Here is a 20,439-nt window from a genome sequence, read left to right as displayed (position 1 = left end):
CGGTAATGAGGGCTCAGGGGTGTGTTGAGAGCGGGTGTGCGGAGAAGGTGGAGAAGGGGTGCCGACAGGCTGTGAGTTCGTCCCTCACACGCCTGTGCTTTACAGGAGCCCTGCCACTGGCTGAGTGGTCCATATGTGGTCCTGTGCTGAGTCCAGAAGCGTCCGCATCCTCAGCCCTTCAGTCCCCTGAAAGTTGGTTTATCCTTTGGTGAAGGCTGGGATTCTGCAGAAGCATCTCCTGAGAAGAGGATTCAAGGGCAAGGAGTTTATTTGGGAAGTTGTCTCAGAAATCACCCCTTAGGGAGTTGCAGCCTCCACTGACAAGCCCTTGGAGACTGGGGTACGGCTGCAGAGCTGTTCTTCGAAAAGGGCGGCAGAGCCGGGGTGTTTGCATACCGACTCCCGTTGGGCATTGGTGGAAGGCTGCTCCCGGGGAGCTGCCCTGCACTCGGGGCGAGCCTCCCCTTACGGCTACAGACGCCCCCGGGGCAGGCACCTTCAGCGAGGAGCTGCCAGGTGGGTGCGTGCCCAGGGGATTTGGAGAGAGGTCCTGAAGGTGCCTGCTTCGTCAGTGTTTTCCAGGTAAACAGTCTGAGGCTCAGAAGGTGAGGTGACTTGGCCAGTGTCACGCAGCTGGGCCAGGGCCAGGGCCAGGGTGCCGATCACTGCCACATCCTCCAAAGCCAGTTCTCTTCCTCTGCTTCAGCTCTCCTGTGGCTTTGGCAGGATGAGGGTTGTTCGCTTCCATTATGTGCTCACATGAAGGCTGGATTCTTCTCGCCCTTCCTTCCGTGGCGCTGAGCTCCAGGGCCTTCGGCGTCCAGGAGCAGCGCTGACACCTGGAAGGAGCCCGGGACCTTCTTTGCCGACGTCTCTGCACATCGTGGGGCGGGGGGTGGACGGGGAGGCAGTTGTTTGGAGTCTTGGCTTCTCCCTTCAAGACATTAACCAAAAAACTCCCTTTGATCCTCAGGTTGCCTCTGGTCTTCCTTTTGCAGCGTCTGAGGGCAGATCAAAGCGTTGCTGAAGCTCGCTGAGCCTCGGAGCCCGAGGTCTGCAAGGGCGGGATTCCCGCCGGCAGCCCGCACCCCAAGCCTCCGTGCTGAGCAGTAGTTTCCCTATGAATCAGGGGTGCTGGGCAGATTACAATGTGGTAGTATTGGTAATAACACTTGGAACCTTGCCTTGGACTTTCTGAGGTCATAAAAATCCTTCTCAGACGTCTTTCTCAGCCTTCGCTGAAAATTGCGCCTCTGTTCTCTACATCTTCAGTTTTCCCTCTCTGGAGTCACTTGTTCTGACGCCTGTTTGCTCAGGCGCTGAGGGTCACATACAAAGAAAACTAGTTCAACAGCCCTTAATAGACCAACAGTGTGATCGGGGAAAAGGAAGCATGGAGCTGATTGTGTGCAAAAACATACATCACGTGTCCTAACTGGAAGGTGTCACATGTCCTAACTGGTAGGTTCTTTTTTTTTCTTCTGCTCCCCCTCTTCTAGGGAGTAATACAATAAGAACAGAAATGAAAGCCGCTAAAAGCTAGAGCAGTCATAACCACAGCTCACGTGGCCTGCCTACTGGCAGGGTCCGGCGTGAGCAGGGCACCCATGCCCATTCTCTCATTTATCTCGTGGACAACTTCTCATCCAATCCTCCCAGCCACCCTTCCAGGCAGATCTTGTTCTCCCTTTCATTTTACAAATAAAGGAAACCACTTAAGAGATGTGACACTTGCCTGAAGCCACAGTTAGGACGTGGTAGAACTGGGATTGGATGCCAGCATTGCAGCTCCAAGCAGATGCCCAAGCAGGGCAGTGGTAGAACAGAAGTTCACATTTACATTGTCCTTTCCTGTGCCAGGGTCTTCTCACGTACGTTACCGCTTCCGAACTGTTGACCTGCAAGTCTAGCCGTTGTTTCTGTTCATATGTCGTATCTGCTGGTTTAGTCCAATTCCTTTGGTTCTAAGAACCACAGAGCCACTCCTGTTGTCCCGGAGTTAGGCTGGGCTGTGGCCCCTCGAAACAACCATGTACAGCCAGCTAGCCCCATCTGCCCGGCTGCTACTTGGGGACACCAGGCATCTCTTGAGAGGTACCTCAAAGCCGACACTCAGGACGGGCTCTGCAGGGCTTCATTCCCGGCCACGCGCTCTCGTCTTGCACTGTGCGCAGAGCAAGGTCCTGTGCGCAGAGCAGGGTCCCGTGGGCAGAAGAGGAGGGGTTGGGGAGGGTCCTTACCGACAACGCACCACCCCAGACCCCAGGGCTCCCTGTATAACCAGGAGCTGAATATCCCAATCTTGGCATTTTAGATTAAAGTCTCAGGGGATTCTTCTCTTGATGGAAAAAAAAAAGGTTTTAAATAAATTCCTACTCTCACTTCTGGTTGAAAACTCTCCTTTCTAATCTCAACAAGGCTTTTTGTTGTTCCTAATAATAATTCCTAAGGCATGCTGAGCACTTATACGACGGCCCAGGCCCCGGTGGGAGGCCCTTTACGTGCACTACCCTCCTCAGTCTTTGTAGTGGTTCTGTGAGCCTGAACTATGATTCTTTCCAGCTTACAGATGAGGAAACTGAGGCTTAGAGAGGTTCAGACAGTGCGCCTGGCTCACTGGGCTGATGAAAGGCAAGCCCAGCACTTAGCCTGGTACCCATGAGCCCTTCAGATAAGAGATGATGGAGAATGAAATGAGTGTGTTTTCAAATAGATACCTGTGGGAGGGAGGGAGGGGGGATCAGATTTCAAATTTATATAAATATAAATGGCAATATTTTAATTGATGAGACAAGATTTATTGTTTGGTTTCAGAACTTCCCACCGTCTGGACTTTGCTCACAGAACAGTTTAGCACTACTCTGTCCCTGTGTTTCCTATACACCCGTACCTGGGCGTCGAGGCTGGAGCAGATTCAGGTTTGATCTTTCTGGCAAGACTGCCATCAGGAGGCGTGTGATGTCCAGTGGTGTCTTTGCTGTGACATTCACACCCTCTGATAGCCAAGGTGTAGATCAGTTAGCACATCAGGGCTTGCAAATTGGTGCTATTCTAGTTCAGTCAGTTCTTTTTTGTGTGTTAGCTAGGATACTTCTGTGTGGAGAGATGTTCCCTCACTTACCATTCGGATGCCCGTGGAACAGCTCACGTGGAAGGCAGAATATAAATGCTTTCCCTTCAATCATTTTCAAATAACGACTTGGTTCCCTAGCGTCTTGCAAAGATGATCAACGAGGTGTTTTTTTTATCAATAATTTTGAACCCGTGGATTTGAACACATTTGACTTGTTTTAATATATTGCAGTTATTCTTCCTTTCACTGTTCAAATGGTCTTATTTGATGCAAATAGGAGACTATTCAAGTTGACCCTCCAGTCTTCGGTAGTTTCCTTGCTCTTTGGAATGACAGGATGTTCCAGATTTGTCCGTACTCCTTACCCAGATCTGGGATCAGTCATTTCTACAAGGAGCTGGCGTTCCTTTTAGTGGAAAAATGGTGTCAAAGGCCAAAATATGTATTTTGGGTAAAGTGACTCTTGAACAAACCCATCAGAGGGCGTAATCTCGGAAAAGAGGGTCATTATTGTTGAACACGTGTCTAGGCTTCAGATTTAGGAATGACATTGGGAAGTCAGGATACAATCCCTCCTCCACAGCACACTTTTCTATTTCTTAAAAGTATACTAGCAAGATAGCGTGGGAATGCCTGTTATGTGTGGGCCAGGCACCGGTCTGGTTCTCTACTTAGAGGATCTTCTGTTTCTGATCACACAAGGCAAGGTGATCACCTTGCTTTGTATTTGTGTTGAGGAGTCTGAAGCTCAGAGAAACTAAGTAACACGCTCAAGGTCAAATGACTAATAACGGATAGAGCTCCGATTTGAAATGAAGACCTTTTTGACGACAAAATCCATGCTTCACCTGTAGGTTTCATATTAAATGATGGGAGAGAGGAATTCGGAGCTTAGTCCAATGAACAAGTCAAATGCTTGAGGTGGATCATGGAGTTTAATTTGGAAACAAAAGGTGCCTCTGAAATCTGACAGCATTCCCCAGGCCAGTAGTAAACTGTCCCTAAGCCCTTTCCTTGAAGAATAAGTGTGCAGTCTCAGTAAGGAACTACTTTGAAAGGAACGAAATTCGGATGTGTGTATATTGGTCCATGTGTACCATTGACCTACAGCTTGACAGAGCAGTGAGAGCTAATGAAAGGAGAATGACCTGTGAGTCAGGTAGACCCCAGGTGGGATCCTGAGTCCATTGTCTTACCTGCCCGACTTGCCCTCTTGGCCTAGGGCTCTGGAGATGTCCCCTCCTTCCTTTAGTGCTCAATTCTGCACTTAAAATGCTTACTTTATTTTATCAGGCAGTTCTGGGAACTATTTGGTGGGCAGGCTTTTAGGTTACCTGGTCCGTCATACTGCCAGAAACCTGTGCCTCTGAGTGAAGTCTCTTCTCCCTCTTGGGATATCTCAGAAGTTCTCATGGGCACTGCTGCAGGTATGCACAGGTGCACGGAACGGAGAACAGGCGGTAGGACTCAACCCACCTGGAGAGTGACTCCCGATGTGGCTTGGGCTGGTTCTTTGTCTCTTCTGGGCCTTAGTTTGATCGTCAATGGAAAGGATGATAACACGTGATTTTCCAGTTCTCCTCATACCATAAAATGTTAATTTTAGCAGAGTGCCGTGTGCTGTGGTCTGCTGCGTCCTGACCACACCCGGGGCCATGCTGAGCACTGGCGAGAGCGTGCCGAGCGCCCCCAAGACAGCACGCAGTCCTTTCAGTAGAGAGGACAGACGGGCCCCGAAGCGATGACAGCACTAGGCCACATGTCTATGATGGGATGCACCCAGGGGCTGGGGACCACTTCTAACGAGCCTCCTGGGAGAAGCCAGGGAAGATTTCTGAGGGTGCTGACATCTAAACTGAGAACCAGCGTGTGGCAAGAACGTGTCCAGGCCGAAAGGCAGGGCAGAGCCTTCTCAGGGCTGAGGGGCAGCTCTGCTCACTGCAGGAACTCAAAGTAGACACTAATGCCTCAAGCAAGGGACGCATCTTCAGTGCAACATCGGAAGCCAGATTCTAGGCTGGTCACACTCGCAGGATGGGAGACCCGTGTGTGTGTCGGGGGGGGCGGATTCTGGCTCTGGATGTACCCGCCCCCCCAAGGGGGGGGCCTGTGCTGCCCAAGCAGGAAGGGGGCACAGCACGAGGATGCTGGTTCCACTCCACACCAGAGCTAGAGATGGGCTCAAGTGTCAGACATCCAGTGGGTGCCAGGATGGGGTGGCACTAGTTCAGTGGCAAATGGAGAAGGTTCCAGGAAGATTCCCACGTGCAACGATAGTGGGTGGTATGAGAGGGTGTGACACTATGTCTTAAAGATGGGGGAAGTCAGCTCCTCCTTTCAGGACAGTTAAAGACCTAGCTTAGAAATAAACACCACAGCATGTTTAAATAAACATTTCACTTCTCGTTAGCTTATTTGTTTGTTTGTTTCTTAGGGCCCCTCTGGACCACCAGGAGAAAAAGGACCTCAGGTACAGTATGATTTAAATAGAGGGCTGGGTTTTGATGGGAGAAATTATGCGATCAAAGCAATTTCAAATTGCAGAGGCCAGAAAATACAGTAGTTTCAAAAAATCTTTAATGTTAAACAGTGCGAACTCTCCAAGGTGTAAGCACTGACCTATGGAATGGTGGAGTAAGAGGGAGTGGGGCGTTGCCCAGTGCAGTGAGCACGGTGATGGTGATGGTGATCGTTGGCCAGACTGACGCTGCCTTCGCTTTCTGCTATCTCTGCTTCCCAGAAGGACAGCCATGGTTAAACAAATTTAATCACATTGCCAGAGGAACTAATTTTGAATCCTGGCTTCACACCCCCGGCCACATAGCCCTGAGCAAGTGAGGGCTCTCGCTTAATCTGTAAGGTGGGTGGAAGACACAGGAAAATTCCTACAGGAAGTGAGATCCATCATGAGAGATGATTTGTGCTGATTCCTGATAGTGTCTAGAAATTTTCATCAGAGTGGGAATGACTTTCCAATAACAAATAGTAATGGTCACCTGAGTGCTGGGCTCTGAGCTGGGCCTCTTATAGGGCAATCTACCCAGCTGGCCAGCCCCCGGGGCTGGTTTTCCACACGGCACCCGGGGTGAGCTCAGGCCCGTCTCACTGCGGGAGCTGCCCTGTCCACTCAAGAAAGGGGCCTGCAAAGGGGGCCTGGGCAGTCAGGCTCACGGGGAAGACTTTCCGGGCATCCTTTCTGTGTGTATTTAATGCATCCACCTCCACGAGCGCAGTGAAATGCGTAAGCTCTGAGAAGGCGGCTCTCAGGCACCCACGTTCCACCAGGGAGTCCTCAGAGCACCAGGCCTTCTATACAAGGAGAACCGACCCGAGGAAAGGGGGGCCTTATTTTCCTTAAACTGTGGGTGGGATGTCTTTTCTTTTTCTTCAGGGATCTCGAGGCCCACCTGGATTCCCCGGCCCCCAGGGACCAGCTGGCCAAGACGTAAGTAAAGGCGCAAAGGGTGCCGGCTCTGTCTCCCGAACCCTTCTCCAGCCTCTCCCTGCCTCCCTTGACCAGGATGCCCCCATGGGAGCTGGTCATCTTCACTAGTCTCCCCTCCGCCATGAACATTTTGTATGTTTTGCTCCTCTATTCCCTGTGCCCTGTAAGCTTGCATTGTCTAGTTTCACTTCTTTGGCTTTTGTGTGATGCTTTCAGAAACTTGTAAGCTCCGGTTATCCCACGCAGTGCCTCCTGTTGTTTTGTCAGTTTTCTTTTGTACCTAGCTGGTCAGTTCTGCTCAGATCAGGTATCGTCTTCTCCATGGACCTGTTCCTAACTCATCCGTATAATGGCTTTCTCCCTTCAAGGGAATTCCACAGACTTACCTAATACTCTTTGAGGCTGTATCTCTTCCCACTTTGTGACGGTGATAATCGTCTCTTATCTCCGTGATCTGACTTTCATTCAGGTAGATCTGAGCGCCAAGAAGGTGGGAACCATGTGTCTTAGCATCTCTAGGTCCTTGATGCCTAACAGGGTGACAGGCACGTAGATGTTACTCGATACAGACTTACTGACCAAATGGATAAAAGACAACCGTGAGTTCTTGGAGCAGAGGTGTGGCACCGTTAACCAGTAGTGCTAGACTTGTTGCTCAGACTCGCGTCTTTCCGTGTCTATAGTTTTGGTTCACTATAAGCAGGAGCAATAAATCACCCTCCCCTTCCCTTCCTTGGGTTCTGTTTCAGAGAAGAAAGTTACCCTCTCATTCCTGTCTCCAAATACTTGAATTTATTGTATCTGCTCCACTCTCAGTATTACACCCTTAGAGTCAGTTCTGTAGAAGAGCCTTCTTTTTCAAAGCTGGTCCTTCCTCCTGTGTTTGGAAAAGGATGGCAGAAATTTAAGATAGGGGCGTGTGTGTGTGTGTGTGTGTGTGTGTGTGCGCGCGTGTACACAAACGTGCACGCACAGGTACACACTTTGCATGCACGAGTGGTTTTCGGTTCCATGTTTTGGAAAGGAGTTACAGGAGGGGTAGTTTACTGTTTTGAACATTCGGCACAGTTGAGTATTTCCTGAGAAGCTCCGGGTATTCAGCTGAGATTGGAAACCTTGAATTTTTATTGGTGCCAGTCTTCACGGTTGGGTGATTCTTTTTCTACTGAGTTGCACCCAGCAGATTATAGAGGTTGGCGGAGAGGGTGTGCAGGGTGGGTCAGGATTATGTGCTTAGCAGAACTAATGTCCTTTCTCTCTTCTCTTAGGGTGTACCTGGAAACCCAGGAGAAAGAGGGCCTCCTGGCAAGCCGGTATGTACGTCATCTACCTGTTCTGGACGAGTCTTGATCATCAGTCAGGGGTTCGGGCAGAATAGAATGCAGCTCGTATAGCGCAAGAGACTTTAAGGAGGGGCTTTTGACAAAGCTGTGGGCAGAGGGAGCTAAGCAGAGATGCTGTGGCACCCAGAGGTAAAGCACAGAGGGAAGCCAGCACCACCTTGTGCTTCTCTCCAGAGCCAAGAGAAAGCGAGGCTGGTGGGGAAGATGGGGGCTGTCATTGCGGGTTCAAAGCCACTGCCAGGAAGCCTGGCCAGAGGCAAGGAGGGAGCAGTGCCTCGGCCCCCCACTCCAGTTTCCTAACGTGCCTCTTATGGGTCCAGCTCACCCGAGAGCCAGCAGGCAGGTGAGTCCCCCGACACATCCCCAGGGTGCAGCCTCCCGGGCCTGGAGCAGGACAGAGAAGGATGAATGGTGATTTGGGGGAGAGCAAATGGACAAGAGCCGCATTCACGGCAAGTTCCTCACCGGCCCGTGTCCTGCCCTTTTGTTCAGTAATGTCAGTACCTCCTGGCTTCCCCGCTTTTAGAGTAGAAGAAACTTTCTTTCCTCTCTCACAGCGAGAGCAGGTTGAGCGGAAATGGACAGTCCTGAGCGTCTGGTCCTGGGCTGTATATCCTCATTTTAGCCCAAGGCTCCTGCAGGCTTCCTTCGTGTGCAGTATAGTCCCCTTCTGGGGAACCGCCTCCCAATTAAGTTACCAATGCCAGAGAAGCCCCAAAGGCTTAGCCAGTTAACCAGGCCCCGAGTGGGCCCTCCAGGGAAGGAGCAGTGAGGATGAGCAGGTCTGGGTGAGTGGGGCGACAGCTGTGAAGACACAGGAGAAATGAGTCCATCAGAAGGTACCACCCAAGATGGAGGAACCAGTGGCAGCTGCAACTGGGGAATCTCAGGCCTCAGGGCTGGCGTCAGACTCCAGTAAGCTGCCCTGGGCAGGAGCTTCCCCTCAGGATGGGTCGGAGAGGCCATCTTTCTCCTCTGTGAGCCTGACCTGCTACGAGTTTCAGGCAAGGACCCAAGGCCTGGAGGCCCCTGAGGGCGTGGACATCTGTTCCTGACTTACCCGGGCTGCTGGGCACAGCAGAGATCTGGAGGGGCACCTGGTCTGCCTAGAAGGGTCCAGGAACTTTTCACTGAAGCCCTGCCAGTGGGATGAGTGAAAAGTCTTGCTGGAGGATAGAGGGAGTCAGATCTCCAGCAGCCACCCCAGTACCCAAGTGCAAGTCCCAGGTGAAGTGGGTGAAAGAGTAAGGTTCAGGCCAGAGGCTGAAGGGGGTTCAGATGACCCCTCCCAAATCCAGACCTTGACACCTCTGCAGAGAAAATTACATCAGCAGAGTCCAGCTGACAAGGTGGACTAACTGTGATGTCCACGGCCGGTCACCGGCAGAGCGGAGAGAGAGACAGAGAGAGGATGGGTCTCTCTTTGACTACCTTTAAATTCACTGAACACGCTCCCCCCAGGTGGTCCCAAGTACCACTGGGTAGCTGTCGGTCTCTGTGATCTCACTAATCAGATGAGTCATGTTTTCAAGGGTCCCCGATACTCCCCTCTGGTTCAGTGATTCACCGGAAGGACTCCCAGAACTCAGGAAAGCTGTTAGGCTCACGATGGTTGATGGTTTATTACAGATTAAGAGCAGCACAGGGAGGAGACGCACAGTGCAGAGGCCCTGAGAGACAAGGCTCAGGGTTCCAGGTGTCCCCTCCCAGCACTCAGTTTTCCCAGCAGTTGTGTGTAATCAGAGGGCACGTGGATGACCATGCATGCTCTGAAATGCAGCAGGTGTTGCCACTGAGGGACGCTCAGGCAGACCTTGGTGTCCGGGTCTCGTAGGTGTGATGCCTCCCTGGCTGGGCTGGGTTATTCCACCATCTCCAGCCCTCTCACGTGGTCCAAGGACCCCGCCATAGATCACGGTGTTAGCATAAGTTATCTGCGTGGCCCAAGACCCTAGGTAAACAAAGGCACTCTTATCGGGTGGGGCATTCCAAGGACTTAGACGTTATCTCCCAGAAGCCAGCCAGGGCCGGACCTTTGGAATGTGCAGGTTTTGGACAACCCAGGTCTTCTGAGCTAAGCCTTTACTACAGTCATCGTCCCTCAGGGGGTGGAGAGTGGGGCCTACAGTGTTTCTCCAGGGCTGCACTGTCCTGGGAATCCCTCTGTCTAGGCTTGGGTTCTCTGGAAGCAGAGCCTCTGGTGAGGATTCTTGTGCCAACTGATTGAGGTGAAACCTGCCAGGATTGAAGAAAGCAGGGCGTGGTGGGGAAAAGGCAGTCAAAGTTGTGGGCTCAGCTGGAATCTAGGCTCCTTCTGAGCCTACGGGGAGCAAGCAGCCCCGCGGAGCTGGCCCATCTCCAGTCGAGAGGCCGGCCGCTCTCACCTCCATGTCAGCTCATTGTTGACTGTGTAACGTCTCTGTGTGACCTTCCAGCCAGCGTCCCGGCAGCTGGTGGTTGGGCACGCCAGGAGGGATGGAGGGTCTAAGCAGGGCACAGACTATGTCTCCTGTACCCCAGCACTTCCCACGCCTGTTCTCTTATCCCATCAACAGCCAATTCCTCCAGAGCAAACGTGGCAATCTCTGATGCATCCTGTGTCCACCTTCAGGAGGCCACCACCCCACAACGGCCTTGCTCCTGTGTATTCAGACCTATCTCGTGAGACCCACAGAAATGGACCACAACAGGACATTAACTGAATTATCCCCAAGGCCACGCTGTACCTACACAGAAAACTCACTCCTTGTTCTCCTTTTCTAACTGATGCCCAGCCGTGCTGCCTAATAGAGCTCATTCTAACTCTGCAAGGGGCTCAAATGACAGCAGAAAAATATTCCAAAGAATACAAGGCCAGCAGTATGAAAATGTCCCAATTTGAACAATAGGAATCTTAGGTTATTAACTTCCCAGGGGAAAATAATAAGGCGTCAAAATAAAACCCCTCTCCCCCTTTTACAGCTTTAATTAACGTGGCACAAGCTGGCCTTCCTCCTGAGGGTCGGTCTCAGGTAACTAAGGACATTCTCGGCTTTGTTCAGCAGATGCAACCCAGTGAGCTCTCCCTGCGGGCTAGTGGTGCCTTCAGAACCTCCAAATCTGAGTCAGTCCTACCCCAGTCTCTCTCGGGTGTCCTCTTGAAATAGACCAGAGTGTTGATAGAATACTTGAGCGTTTCAACTCAGAAAAGACAGGCGTGCGCCTAGCCACTGCCGAGATTATCCGATGCAAACGCATCCGATGCTGCTGTCATGTGGCTTGCTGCAGCCATAGGATGTGGCAGAAACCCCGTGGGGCCAGGGAGAGGGGGCAGCCCGGGAAATTGTCTCGTTAGGAGGCTAGACTGGAGTCACAATGCATAAGCCCAACGTCAAACTTGATCAGAAGGAATCGGCCGCCACAAGTCCGATTGTGGCCACAGAGAAAACTCTGGAAATCTGGAGGAAGCCCTGCCGCCTGCCCTCTGCAGAGCGGATTCTCTGGCACTCCGTTTCCACGGCAAATTTAGAAGTTTGCAGAGTAGCACACCAGTCTCCCAGTGCTTCCCTAAGAACCCCTTCCTCACTTTAGTGTCTGCCTTCAGTTTCCATTTCCTTCCCAGCTTCATGTCCCTTGAGCCGCAGTGTGAACCCAGCCTCTGCTCCGCTTGGGCTCCGGGCTGACCCCAGTCATCGCATGCCATGTTCCAGCTCACCGTGGGTTTGAACGTGAAGTCAGGGGCCCACGGGCTCCTACACACCTTCAGAGGCTATGTAATTACTCCTGATTTCTGAACTCTTCCTGAAGTTAGAGACTTCCAGCTCATAATGATGAATGAGGCCGAAAAGGCTATTTCACCTACGAAAGCTGAAGAAGTTGCTTTAAAATCATGCTACATTGTGAATGACTGATAGCAACGGCTGCTACCCATCTGGGGAATAAAGGGCCGTCTGCCCCTCTGTCTTCCACAGTACCCATAGGCCCTGTTGGTTTTGATGGAAGTGGGGAGGAGAGGCCACCAGGAGAAGAGAAGGGGCCACAAGAAGGAGACCGGGGACCAGAAAGGCCGATGTCAGACTCAGGACTGGCAGCCCTGTGGCTCCCAAGCATGGGGCGTAGGCAGGGCGCCTGTCATCCCGTGCCCGGCCCAGCTTCGTCATGTGTTACGGCTTCCATTCTGAAGGCTGCGTGCTGTCTGAAGAAGCGTGGAGTGTGCGGTGTGCGTGCATGTGTGTATGTCTGTATTTACTGGTTTTTGTTTTGACAGGGCCCCTCTCCACTGCTGTCTCCAGGGGACATAAATCTCTTGGTTAAGGTAAAAGCATGAAATAAATGTGCATGCATTTTGAAAATGGTGATGGGGGATTAGAGATCTCAATAACATGTGCTTTTTTGTCCAAACAACTATGTTATAACATTAACAATGATAGCAGCATTTGTTGAGAACTCACTGTGTGCAAGCAGTGTGCTAAAATCCGCTGCCCAGTATGCCAGCCGCTGGCCACATGTGTCAATTTAAATGTAAGTTAATTAAAATTAAATGCAATTAGCAGTTCCGGTCCTTGGTCACACTAGCCACATTCCGAGTACTTCCTCGCCACCTGTGGCTAGTGGCGATCTTATTGGACAGTGAGATCCGTCATCACAGGAAATCCTCCCAGGCAGTGCTATGTGAAATGCTTCCCACGTGGCTCTTGTTTTATATCCACGATCACTCTCTGATGTTGGTACTACTTATGCTCTTGTTTTGCTTGTTAGAAACCTGAGTCACTGTGAGGGTCAGTGACTTTATGGGACTAGAGCCCACTCCTCACTGATTCCAGAGGCTGACCTTTGACCCCACACAGGAGTGCATCCTGGAGTTCTGAGAGGACGCATGGGCAGAGTCAGACAGGCCGGGTGGGGTTTCTTCTGGGGCGAGGTCCAGAGTGCAGGTGCAGGGCGGTGGAGCCGGCTGCCGGGCCCTTAGCCAGGCTGAGTCCAGATCAGAGCGCGCGCTGCGCTCGTGGTCCGAACCGCGTGCGCCTTCTCCACGAGCGACAGAAGACGCGAGTTCAGCACAGCTCTGCTGAGATAGGGCACGGAAAGCTGGACGCCCAGGAGCCTGGCCAGGGACCTCGGCGCTTAAAGAGAAGAACTGGGGAAGGCTGTGAGCGAGACAGAGGCAGGATAAGATTTGTGTTTCAGGAAGAGCAGTCCTGCGGCTGTGCGTGTGGAGGACCCTTTGCTGCCTCTGTTCCAAGCTTTTGTCTTAGCTTCGGGTGAAGCTTGGCCTTGGATTTTGTGTGACCACCCTCTCCCTCGCTTCCTGTATTCTAAAAACCACTTGGGAGGTGTCGGAAAATACCTGGTTCTTGCATGAGAGTGAGGGAGGAGAACAAAAGGGAAAAGAAATCCTTCTCAGAAGCTTGGGCCTTTTCATCTCTTTATACGTTGAGATGCCTTGATGGAAAACTATACATTTCATTGGAAAATGAGTAGTAATAGAGCAATCTTTCCTGATTTTCATTAACAAGAGGGAATTCTGTTTTGTTTTTTACAAGGACATGGCAAGAATTCATTATCTATTGGTTCCAGCCGTGTTTATTACAGGCGTTTCTGTTCTCGATCATTTTTTCCTAACTGTGTCCCGCTGGAAGGCCCTGGGTTTGCATTGGCCCCTGTCTTCCCCACCCCACAGCCTCACCAAGGATTTCAACCTCAAGGTGTCCCGGTCCTGATGGCAATGATAATAGGGGTGGACGCTGCATGGGTTAATGCTTTACGGCTACAGCATTAAGATAGGTGTTTCGTCAAATCGGTACTTCTTACCTGCTAAAGGATGCAGCTGTGTTCCTCAGAGCACCCAGGAACCGCAGAGAGAATGTGAGCACCCACATTCAGGGAAGCACCTGAGACTCCCTGGCCCTACAGAGCTGTTCTTTGCCTGGAAACCCTGTGGACAAGAGCCTGGGCTCTGTGGGTTTGCCCAGGTCTGTGAAGTCAGCTATCCCAGCTGCCTGTTTTATAATCACCTGCTGCCGTCTTGATGATGATCTGGTCCAGGTGGGCTGGCGGCAGGACCCTCTTTTGCTACGAAGGTATCTTTTATAACAGAAAATTTGCCTCATTCTGATAGTTGGAAAACTGCCTGGTTAGAAAGTTTGTCTCCTAAGAGTTCCTGTTTAATGAACTTCCATAATTGGATCTGTGCCCGGGGAGGTCATCCTCAGGGCCTCTCCATTAGATGATTCCCTGGGATAAATATTACTTCATCCTATCCTCAGCAACAACCCAGTGGGTGGGTACTACTACGTGCTGCATTTTACAGAGCAGGAGATTGGGCACAGGGGGATCAGTCACTTGTTCAAGGCAACAGAGCTGGATGGTGGCAGAGCGAAGACTCGAGCCCAGCGTGACCACCTCCACGTCCTGTGCTCTAGCCCCTCTGCTCTCCGACTTCATCTTTGCATGCATCCGAGCTTCCTGACAGCTACCTGACAAAGGGCAGGTAGTGAGTTTCTTGCCTGTCACCCAGAGATTTGAAATGTAGGCTCCACAACCCTTTGGCAGGAATCTGCAGTGAGGATTCAGGAATCCAGCAAGAACTTGCATGAGATGATCTGGAGGTGAATCCTATGCCGGGCAGAGACTGCAGCACTCCTCCAGTTGTACGCATTTGATTGAGCACTTTCTTGATATGCTGTCCCACACCAAATACAGTGACGCAGCCAGCCGGGTCTGCTGAAAGTGTCTCAGGAAAAACGAAGGGGATGGAGGCGAGAGGGAGTCTGTATTTACAGTTGGAACCCTGCAACGTGCTAGATGCTTCACACGTGTTATTTCAGATTCACATCCCTCTCCTAAGGTAGGAGAACAATCCTTATTCACAGATACGGAAATAGACTCAAAGGGACTAAGTGACTTGCCTGAGATGACTCAGTTAAGTGGAAGAGTTGGGAGTCGGTATTGATGATCAGGGGCGTCTGATCTGCCAGGGGGACAAAGCAACAGATTCAGGGAGGAAAATAACAACTGAAACCACAGTGACACATGTAGCAGCTGAAATTCCTGTGCTGTCACTGTGTGCCGGGCATGGCATCAGGCGTTTTTCATCCATTATCTCATGTATTTCTCCCCAGACTCTGAGGTTCTCATCTCACAGATAAGGGACTGAGGCTCGGAGAGGTGAAGCCGTGATCCCACGTGGGCAGAGGCTTTAGTGTGGTCTGGGCAAAGCCCGTCTAGCCGGAAGCAGAACCCTGGCTAGTGACAGGGAGGGAAAAATTTCCCCTATAATCCCTCTCGAGTTCTTGTGGCCAGACTGATGATAAAATTGACACACGACATTAACAGAAGAAAAATAAATACATTTTAATTTGTGCACGTGGAGGTCTCGTAGAAATGAGACCTGAGATGTGGCCAAAACAGGCAGCTTTTATACTTTCTGGATAAAGAAGCAATACATTTGTGAGGAATTGACAGGGCAAAGAAACTTAGGCTTTGGGTCCTTAATTAGTGAAGAATTTAAACGGAGCTTGGACTTAGGGTAGTAAATTTAAGGTTTGTTTATACAGGCTTCTCCGCCTTGAAATCCCTGTTTCTGGGGATGAAGTAGTTGTTCTACCTCCAGATGCAGGGAGGGTACTTTTCACATTAGAGGTTGATTTCTTGCTTTCAGGGAGACAGACAGAAGGGCCAGCATCCCTCTTGCACTGGCCATTTCTTACGTATCTTTAGTTCAAAATTATATGCTATTGAGACACTTTGGGGCAGCCCACCCTGGGCCCCAACACTAGTGTCAAGGCATTTCCGGTAGCCCAGGTCAGGAGGGACCAGGGGCCCCAGGTGCACAGGAGCCAAAGTGAGCATTGGTAGGACAGCAGGTGGGGGGCTGGTCTCGCCCTGTGCTCACTGGATTCCAGGACCCGATCCAGCCCCCTCACTGGCAAGTCTGGGGGCTGCTGGGGGCTGCTCTGGTCATCAGGGAACAATCCTACACAGAATGTGTGACTAAGACACACCCAGGCTGAGTTACCCATGCCACAAATGGAAAAGAAATTGGAAAGTAGTGACATTTTGTATTGTTCAGATAAGATTTCTTTATGCTGTGGATCCCGCTGCGAAGAACAGTCCGAATCACTCTTGTACCCACCACGTCCAAAAAATCTCATCCTGTGAGCATTGTTGCCATGTTTGACGGCTGTATCTCATTTTAACGAGCTATAGCGAAGGTCTAGGAATCGATGAGATAGATGAGTTCCTCCCAAGCCTGCCACTCTTCCAAACAAAAAACAGCAACTGGAAACAGTATCCTTCAGCTTCTCTCATCTGCCATTTCTTCATGTAGCCCGACATTTGGTATTCCTCACCCTCCAAAAACATTCAACCAGCATCTGAAATCACCACTAAAGGAAGATGGCACTGGGTGCCAGAAGGTCAGTGGCCAGTTGGTTGGTGGTTGGTCGGGTCGGCTGGTTCCCTCATTTATGGAACTCACGCTCTGCGGAAGGTTATTTGCTACGAAGTGGACATGCAAAGGTAAAGCAACTCTATCTCTGTTCTCGGAGAGCTAACACTTTTTTGCTTGGTGGGGAGGGCTTGGAGCTATGAACAGATCTCCTCAATAGTGAGACAGGTGCTTCCATAGCAGGAATTCCTGGGTCTGTGGGAGCAGGAACACATCCCCAGTGTGAAGCCATCAGGAAGGCTTCCTGGAGTAGGACACTTCCAAAGAACCTTCGAATATTGAGTAGGAGTAAGTACCTAAAAGGAAGGTGGACAGTTCAGAGTTGCTTTTTTGATGACGAAAGCCCTTCCATCCTGAATTAGAGACCGATTTGTTTTTTGGTTTTTTTATTTTTTGTTTTTTTATTTATTTTTTTTTTCTTGCGGTACACGGGCCTCTCACCGTTGTGGCCTCTCCCATTGCGGAGCACAGGCTCCGGACGCGCAGGCTCAGCGGCCATGGCTCACGGGCCCAGCCGCTCCGTGGCATGTGGGATCCTCCCGGAGCAGTGCACGAACCCACGTCCCCTGCATCGGCAGGTGGACTCTCAACCACTGCGCCACCAGGGAAGCCCTAGAGACCGATTTAAATGCCAAGTCACCTGAATCATCACCTCATTGAATATGAACAAGTCTTCACCGATCTCTCCAGTGCAGCATCCCAGAAGCCCTAGTTAATGCGTTTGTTTGTGTCAGTTGGTACATGGAACCATGAGCCCTTCAAGACGTGTGCTCGTTGTGGTCTCGAAGCAGAAAAGCACGGTGCCTAACAGTGAGGGAGCTGCTGGGTAGATACATGAGTTCATAACAGCCAAAAGCACTGGGAATGATCTGCCGCTATTCTGAGAGACCTCTTTGTTTTATCTCATTTAACCCTTACAGCAGGGAGAGAACAGGGGAGGAAGAGAGTGAGGATTAGAGAGAAGGCCGTGGAAGGAGCAATCCAAGACCCTGGGGTGTGAAATGGATGGGAGTGTGGTCAGGCCTGTGAACTGTATTTGGTGTTTACTGTGCTCCAAAATGTAAGATCTGGGGAGGACACAGACAAGCTAGAGAAAGTGTTCTCTGGGCTGAGAACTTTACATTCACTCCAGGGACAGCACTTAACCTGCCTCAGAGGAGTGGAGCAAAGTTCCATTCTAGGGAACAGTTATTAAATGCCTACTTTGAACACAGACTCATGCCAGGCGTGCTGAGATTTGGTGTGTGTCACAGCAAGAGAGTCCCAAGGGTCGGTGCCTGTTGCTTTCTTTTTTTTTGCTGCTTTGTTCAGAAACATTTTGGGCAAACCCACCAGACAGAGAATGCAGTTCCCAGCTGTGTCTTGTCTCTGGTCTTAGGGACAGAGCATGCTATCTTTAACAGTACTAAATGTTTGCGTTAAATCTATACTGTGAATGTTTTTAGATGCTCACACACATTGGTACATCTTCGCTTTCGACATCTTCATCTTGGGCTACATTTCAGCAGTCTGGTCAGAAGTAGGGAGAAATGCAGTCATAATCCAGATATATCAGATGTATCAGTGCTGAAATCTAATTTAAGACCAAGAGAGAAAAATGCAAAGTTTGACACAAGCTATGTGGGTAGTGACTCAATCCACCTGTTTCCTTTTCATCATTTGCTGGCTTCTTCCTGTCTGGAAAGGTAGGAGCCATGGGCCACCTTTTCTTTTATAAGTAACTGTTACTGTTTTTGCTCTTTTTCTCAGGATGTGTGCAATGACTGTCCCCCAGGTCCCCCAGGTCTCCCTGGTCTGCCAGGTTTTAAAGGTGACAAAGGTCTCCCGGGAAAGCCAGGGAGAGAAGGCACAGAAGGGAAAAAGGTAAGGAGAAAAGGGGAAACTTAGTTTTTGTCACTGTAGTGGAATACATCACCTGGGAGACCTCAGCACCGGGTCTCGGGGACACAAGGGGGGATTCTACGCAAGGGCACAGAAGCGGGAGGTAGGGCCATGGGGGCCCTTGGGGACTGGCTCTCATACCAGCTGCCACATTGGTGGCGGGTGACGGCCATGAATGCACAGCCGCCCACCTACACCCTTGCTCAGACACGCGGTAGGGTGGGGCAGGGGACAGGGAAGCCGGTGGGAAGTCAGTGAGTGCATGTGTAAGAGGATGGCTTGCGGATGACTCTGGGCACGGGCTCCAGACACTCATTCTTGCTGTTTTGTTTTGTTTTTTGTTTTTTCCCCATTATTCCTGCTGTAGGGAGATGCTGGGCCCAGAGGCCTCCCAGGGCCCCCAGGAATAGATGGACCACAGGTCAGTGAGCTTTCATAAAAATCGCGTGAGTTTATTCTCATCTCACTGGTGAACCAACGTTTGAGGAAGAGTGACGTCCAGTGGAAAGGAACAATGATTTTACAATCAGAAAATCCACGTTCAGGTTCTCTCCTTAGCGCTGACTGTCTCAGTGACCATAGGAAGGGGCCCTTGAACTTGGTGAGTCTTAGATTGCTCATAGACAAATACTTGAGTGGCTGAAAGTATAGATGAGCTACCAGATAGGAATGTGTAGTGCTGGTTAAGACATGAGCTTTGGGGTCAGACATCTCTGAACTCGAGTCCCACCCCGGAGTTGAGTCTTTGGAGCTGTGTGACCTTAGGCAAAATTCTTGACCTCTCTGGGCCTCAGTTTCTCCACCCACTAACGATGTTTATAAAAACAACTTCAGAGAGAGGGAAGAGTTGCACAATATCATACATAAAAAGAACTTGGCACTCAATAAAAATATTAGGAAGGAGCTATACAAACACAAGTGAGTGTCGTTAACTCTCACATGAATGACAAGACACCCATCTAAAACGGGCAGGATAGCTTGTAGTTTCACAAAGCCAGGGAGACTGGCCTGGGAGGAAGGAGCTGGGATCGCAGCCGTAGAACAGGCTGCGAAGCTCTGGCTGCCAGAACAGGTGTCTGGGCTGTGGCTGGTTGGGCTCTGGGTGGTGACAGTACTTACCTCTAAGGGGAAGAGAGTGTGTGAGTGTGGCATACAGGCAGGGAGCGGGTGAGCTCTGACCTTCCCAGCCTTATTCCACTTCCCCTGACGTCGATGCTGCCCTGGGGGCTCTCTCTGACCCCCTTGTCACCTCTGTGCTGCTGGAAACTCTATGCACTGCTCTGCCCCAACATTCAGGGACACGTGTCACTGTGTCTCTTCTTGTGGCCTGGCTGGGACACGGTGTGGCTCATCTGATGGGAGATGCAGCAGGTAATTGTCAGTAGGAGAAAGACCACAGGAGCAAGCCCTTTGGGGTTGGAATCCAGTCTCAGCAGTCTCCTTGGGCTAGCTTCTTACCTCTCTGCCCTTCCCTTTCCTCCTGGTACCCTAGGGAGTGTGAGAGCAGAGACCTTACAGGCTCTGGCCCTGGCGGCCGCTCATGAGATGCCCCCACCAGTGCCTGTCACACTGTAGCCCTCTGTCAATCTTAGCCCTCATGCTCTGTCAGCCCCTGGGCCAGGATTGGGGTGAGGACCTGGGTGGAAAACGTAAGGGGAAGCCAAAATCCTCCATAACCAAGATAAATGAGACTCTAATGCGGTATTATGAAATGTTTAAAATGAATGCAGTAGATACATAAGGAACAAAATATCAAAATTTTAAATAAAGACAAGACCCAGGGCTTCCCTGGTGACACAGTGGTTAAGAATCCGCCTGCCAGTGCAGGGGACACGGGTTCAAGCCTTGGGTCGGGAAGATCCCACATGCTGCAGAGCAACTAAGCCCATGCGCCACAACTACTGAAGCCCATGTGCCACAACTACTGAAGCCTGGGTGTCTAGACCCCGTGCTCCACAACAAGAGAAGCCACCACAATGAGAAGCCCACACACCGCAACAAAGAGTAGCCCCTGCTCGCCACAACTAGAGAAAGCCTGCGTGCAGCAATGAAGACCCAACACAGCCCAAAATAAATTAATTAATTAATTAAATTTATATTAAAAAAAGAGATGAGACCCAACCTACACATGAATCCCTCACCTTCCTTGCCTCCCCCTAATCCTTGCCCCTTTGGAGCCCTGTATTTATTTTCATGTTCATATTTTGTTCATCTTGGATTATTTTGCATTAATTTTGACTTATAAAAATATGGCCGTAAAATATTCTTT

At 50.7% G+C, this 20,439-nt stretch overlaps 1 protein-coding gene across 1 annotated transcript in view; it reads left to right on the top strand.

Annotated features, from left to right (window-relative positions):
• The window catches only part of COL22A1 (collagen type XXII alpha 1 chain), a 265,238-nt gene that overhangs the window by 192,856 nt on the left and 51,943 nt on the right, over positions 1-20,439 (top strand). Inside the window, exons 41-46 of the mRNA XM_060128072.1 lie at positions 5,508-5,543; positions 6,465-6,518; positions 7,787-7,831; positions 12,108-12,155; positions 18,039-18,152; positions 18,538-18,591. Coding sequence (XP_059984055.1) covers positions 5,508-5,543; positions 6,465-6,518; positions 7,787-7,831; positions 12,108-12,155; positions 18,039-18,152; positions 18,538-18,591 — 351 coding nt within the window. The remainder of the gene's footprint in view (positions 1-5,507; positions 5,544-6,464; positions 6,519-7,786; positions 7,832-12,107; positions 12,156-18,038; positions 18,153-18,537; positions 18,592-20,439) is intronic.

The sequence above is a fragment of the Lagenorhynchus albirostris genome, chromosome 17, assembly GCF_949774975.1.
Source record: "Lagenorhynchus albirostris chromosome 17, mLagAlb1.1, whole genome shotgun sequence".
In the NCBI taxonomy this organism is placed as follows: domain Eukaryota; kingdom Metazoa; phylum Chordata; class Mammalia; order Artiodactyla; family Delphinidae; genus Lagenorhynchus; species Lagenorhynchus albirostris.
This window is presented reverse-complemented; position numbering and strand designations above follow the sequence as displayed.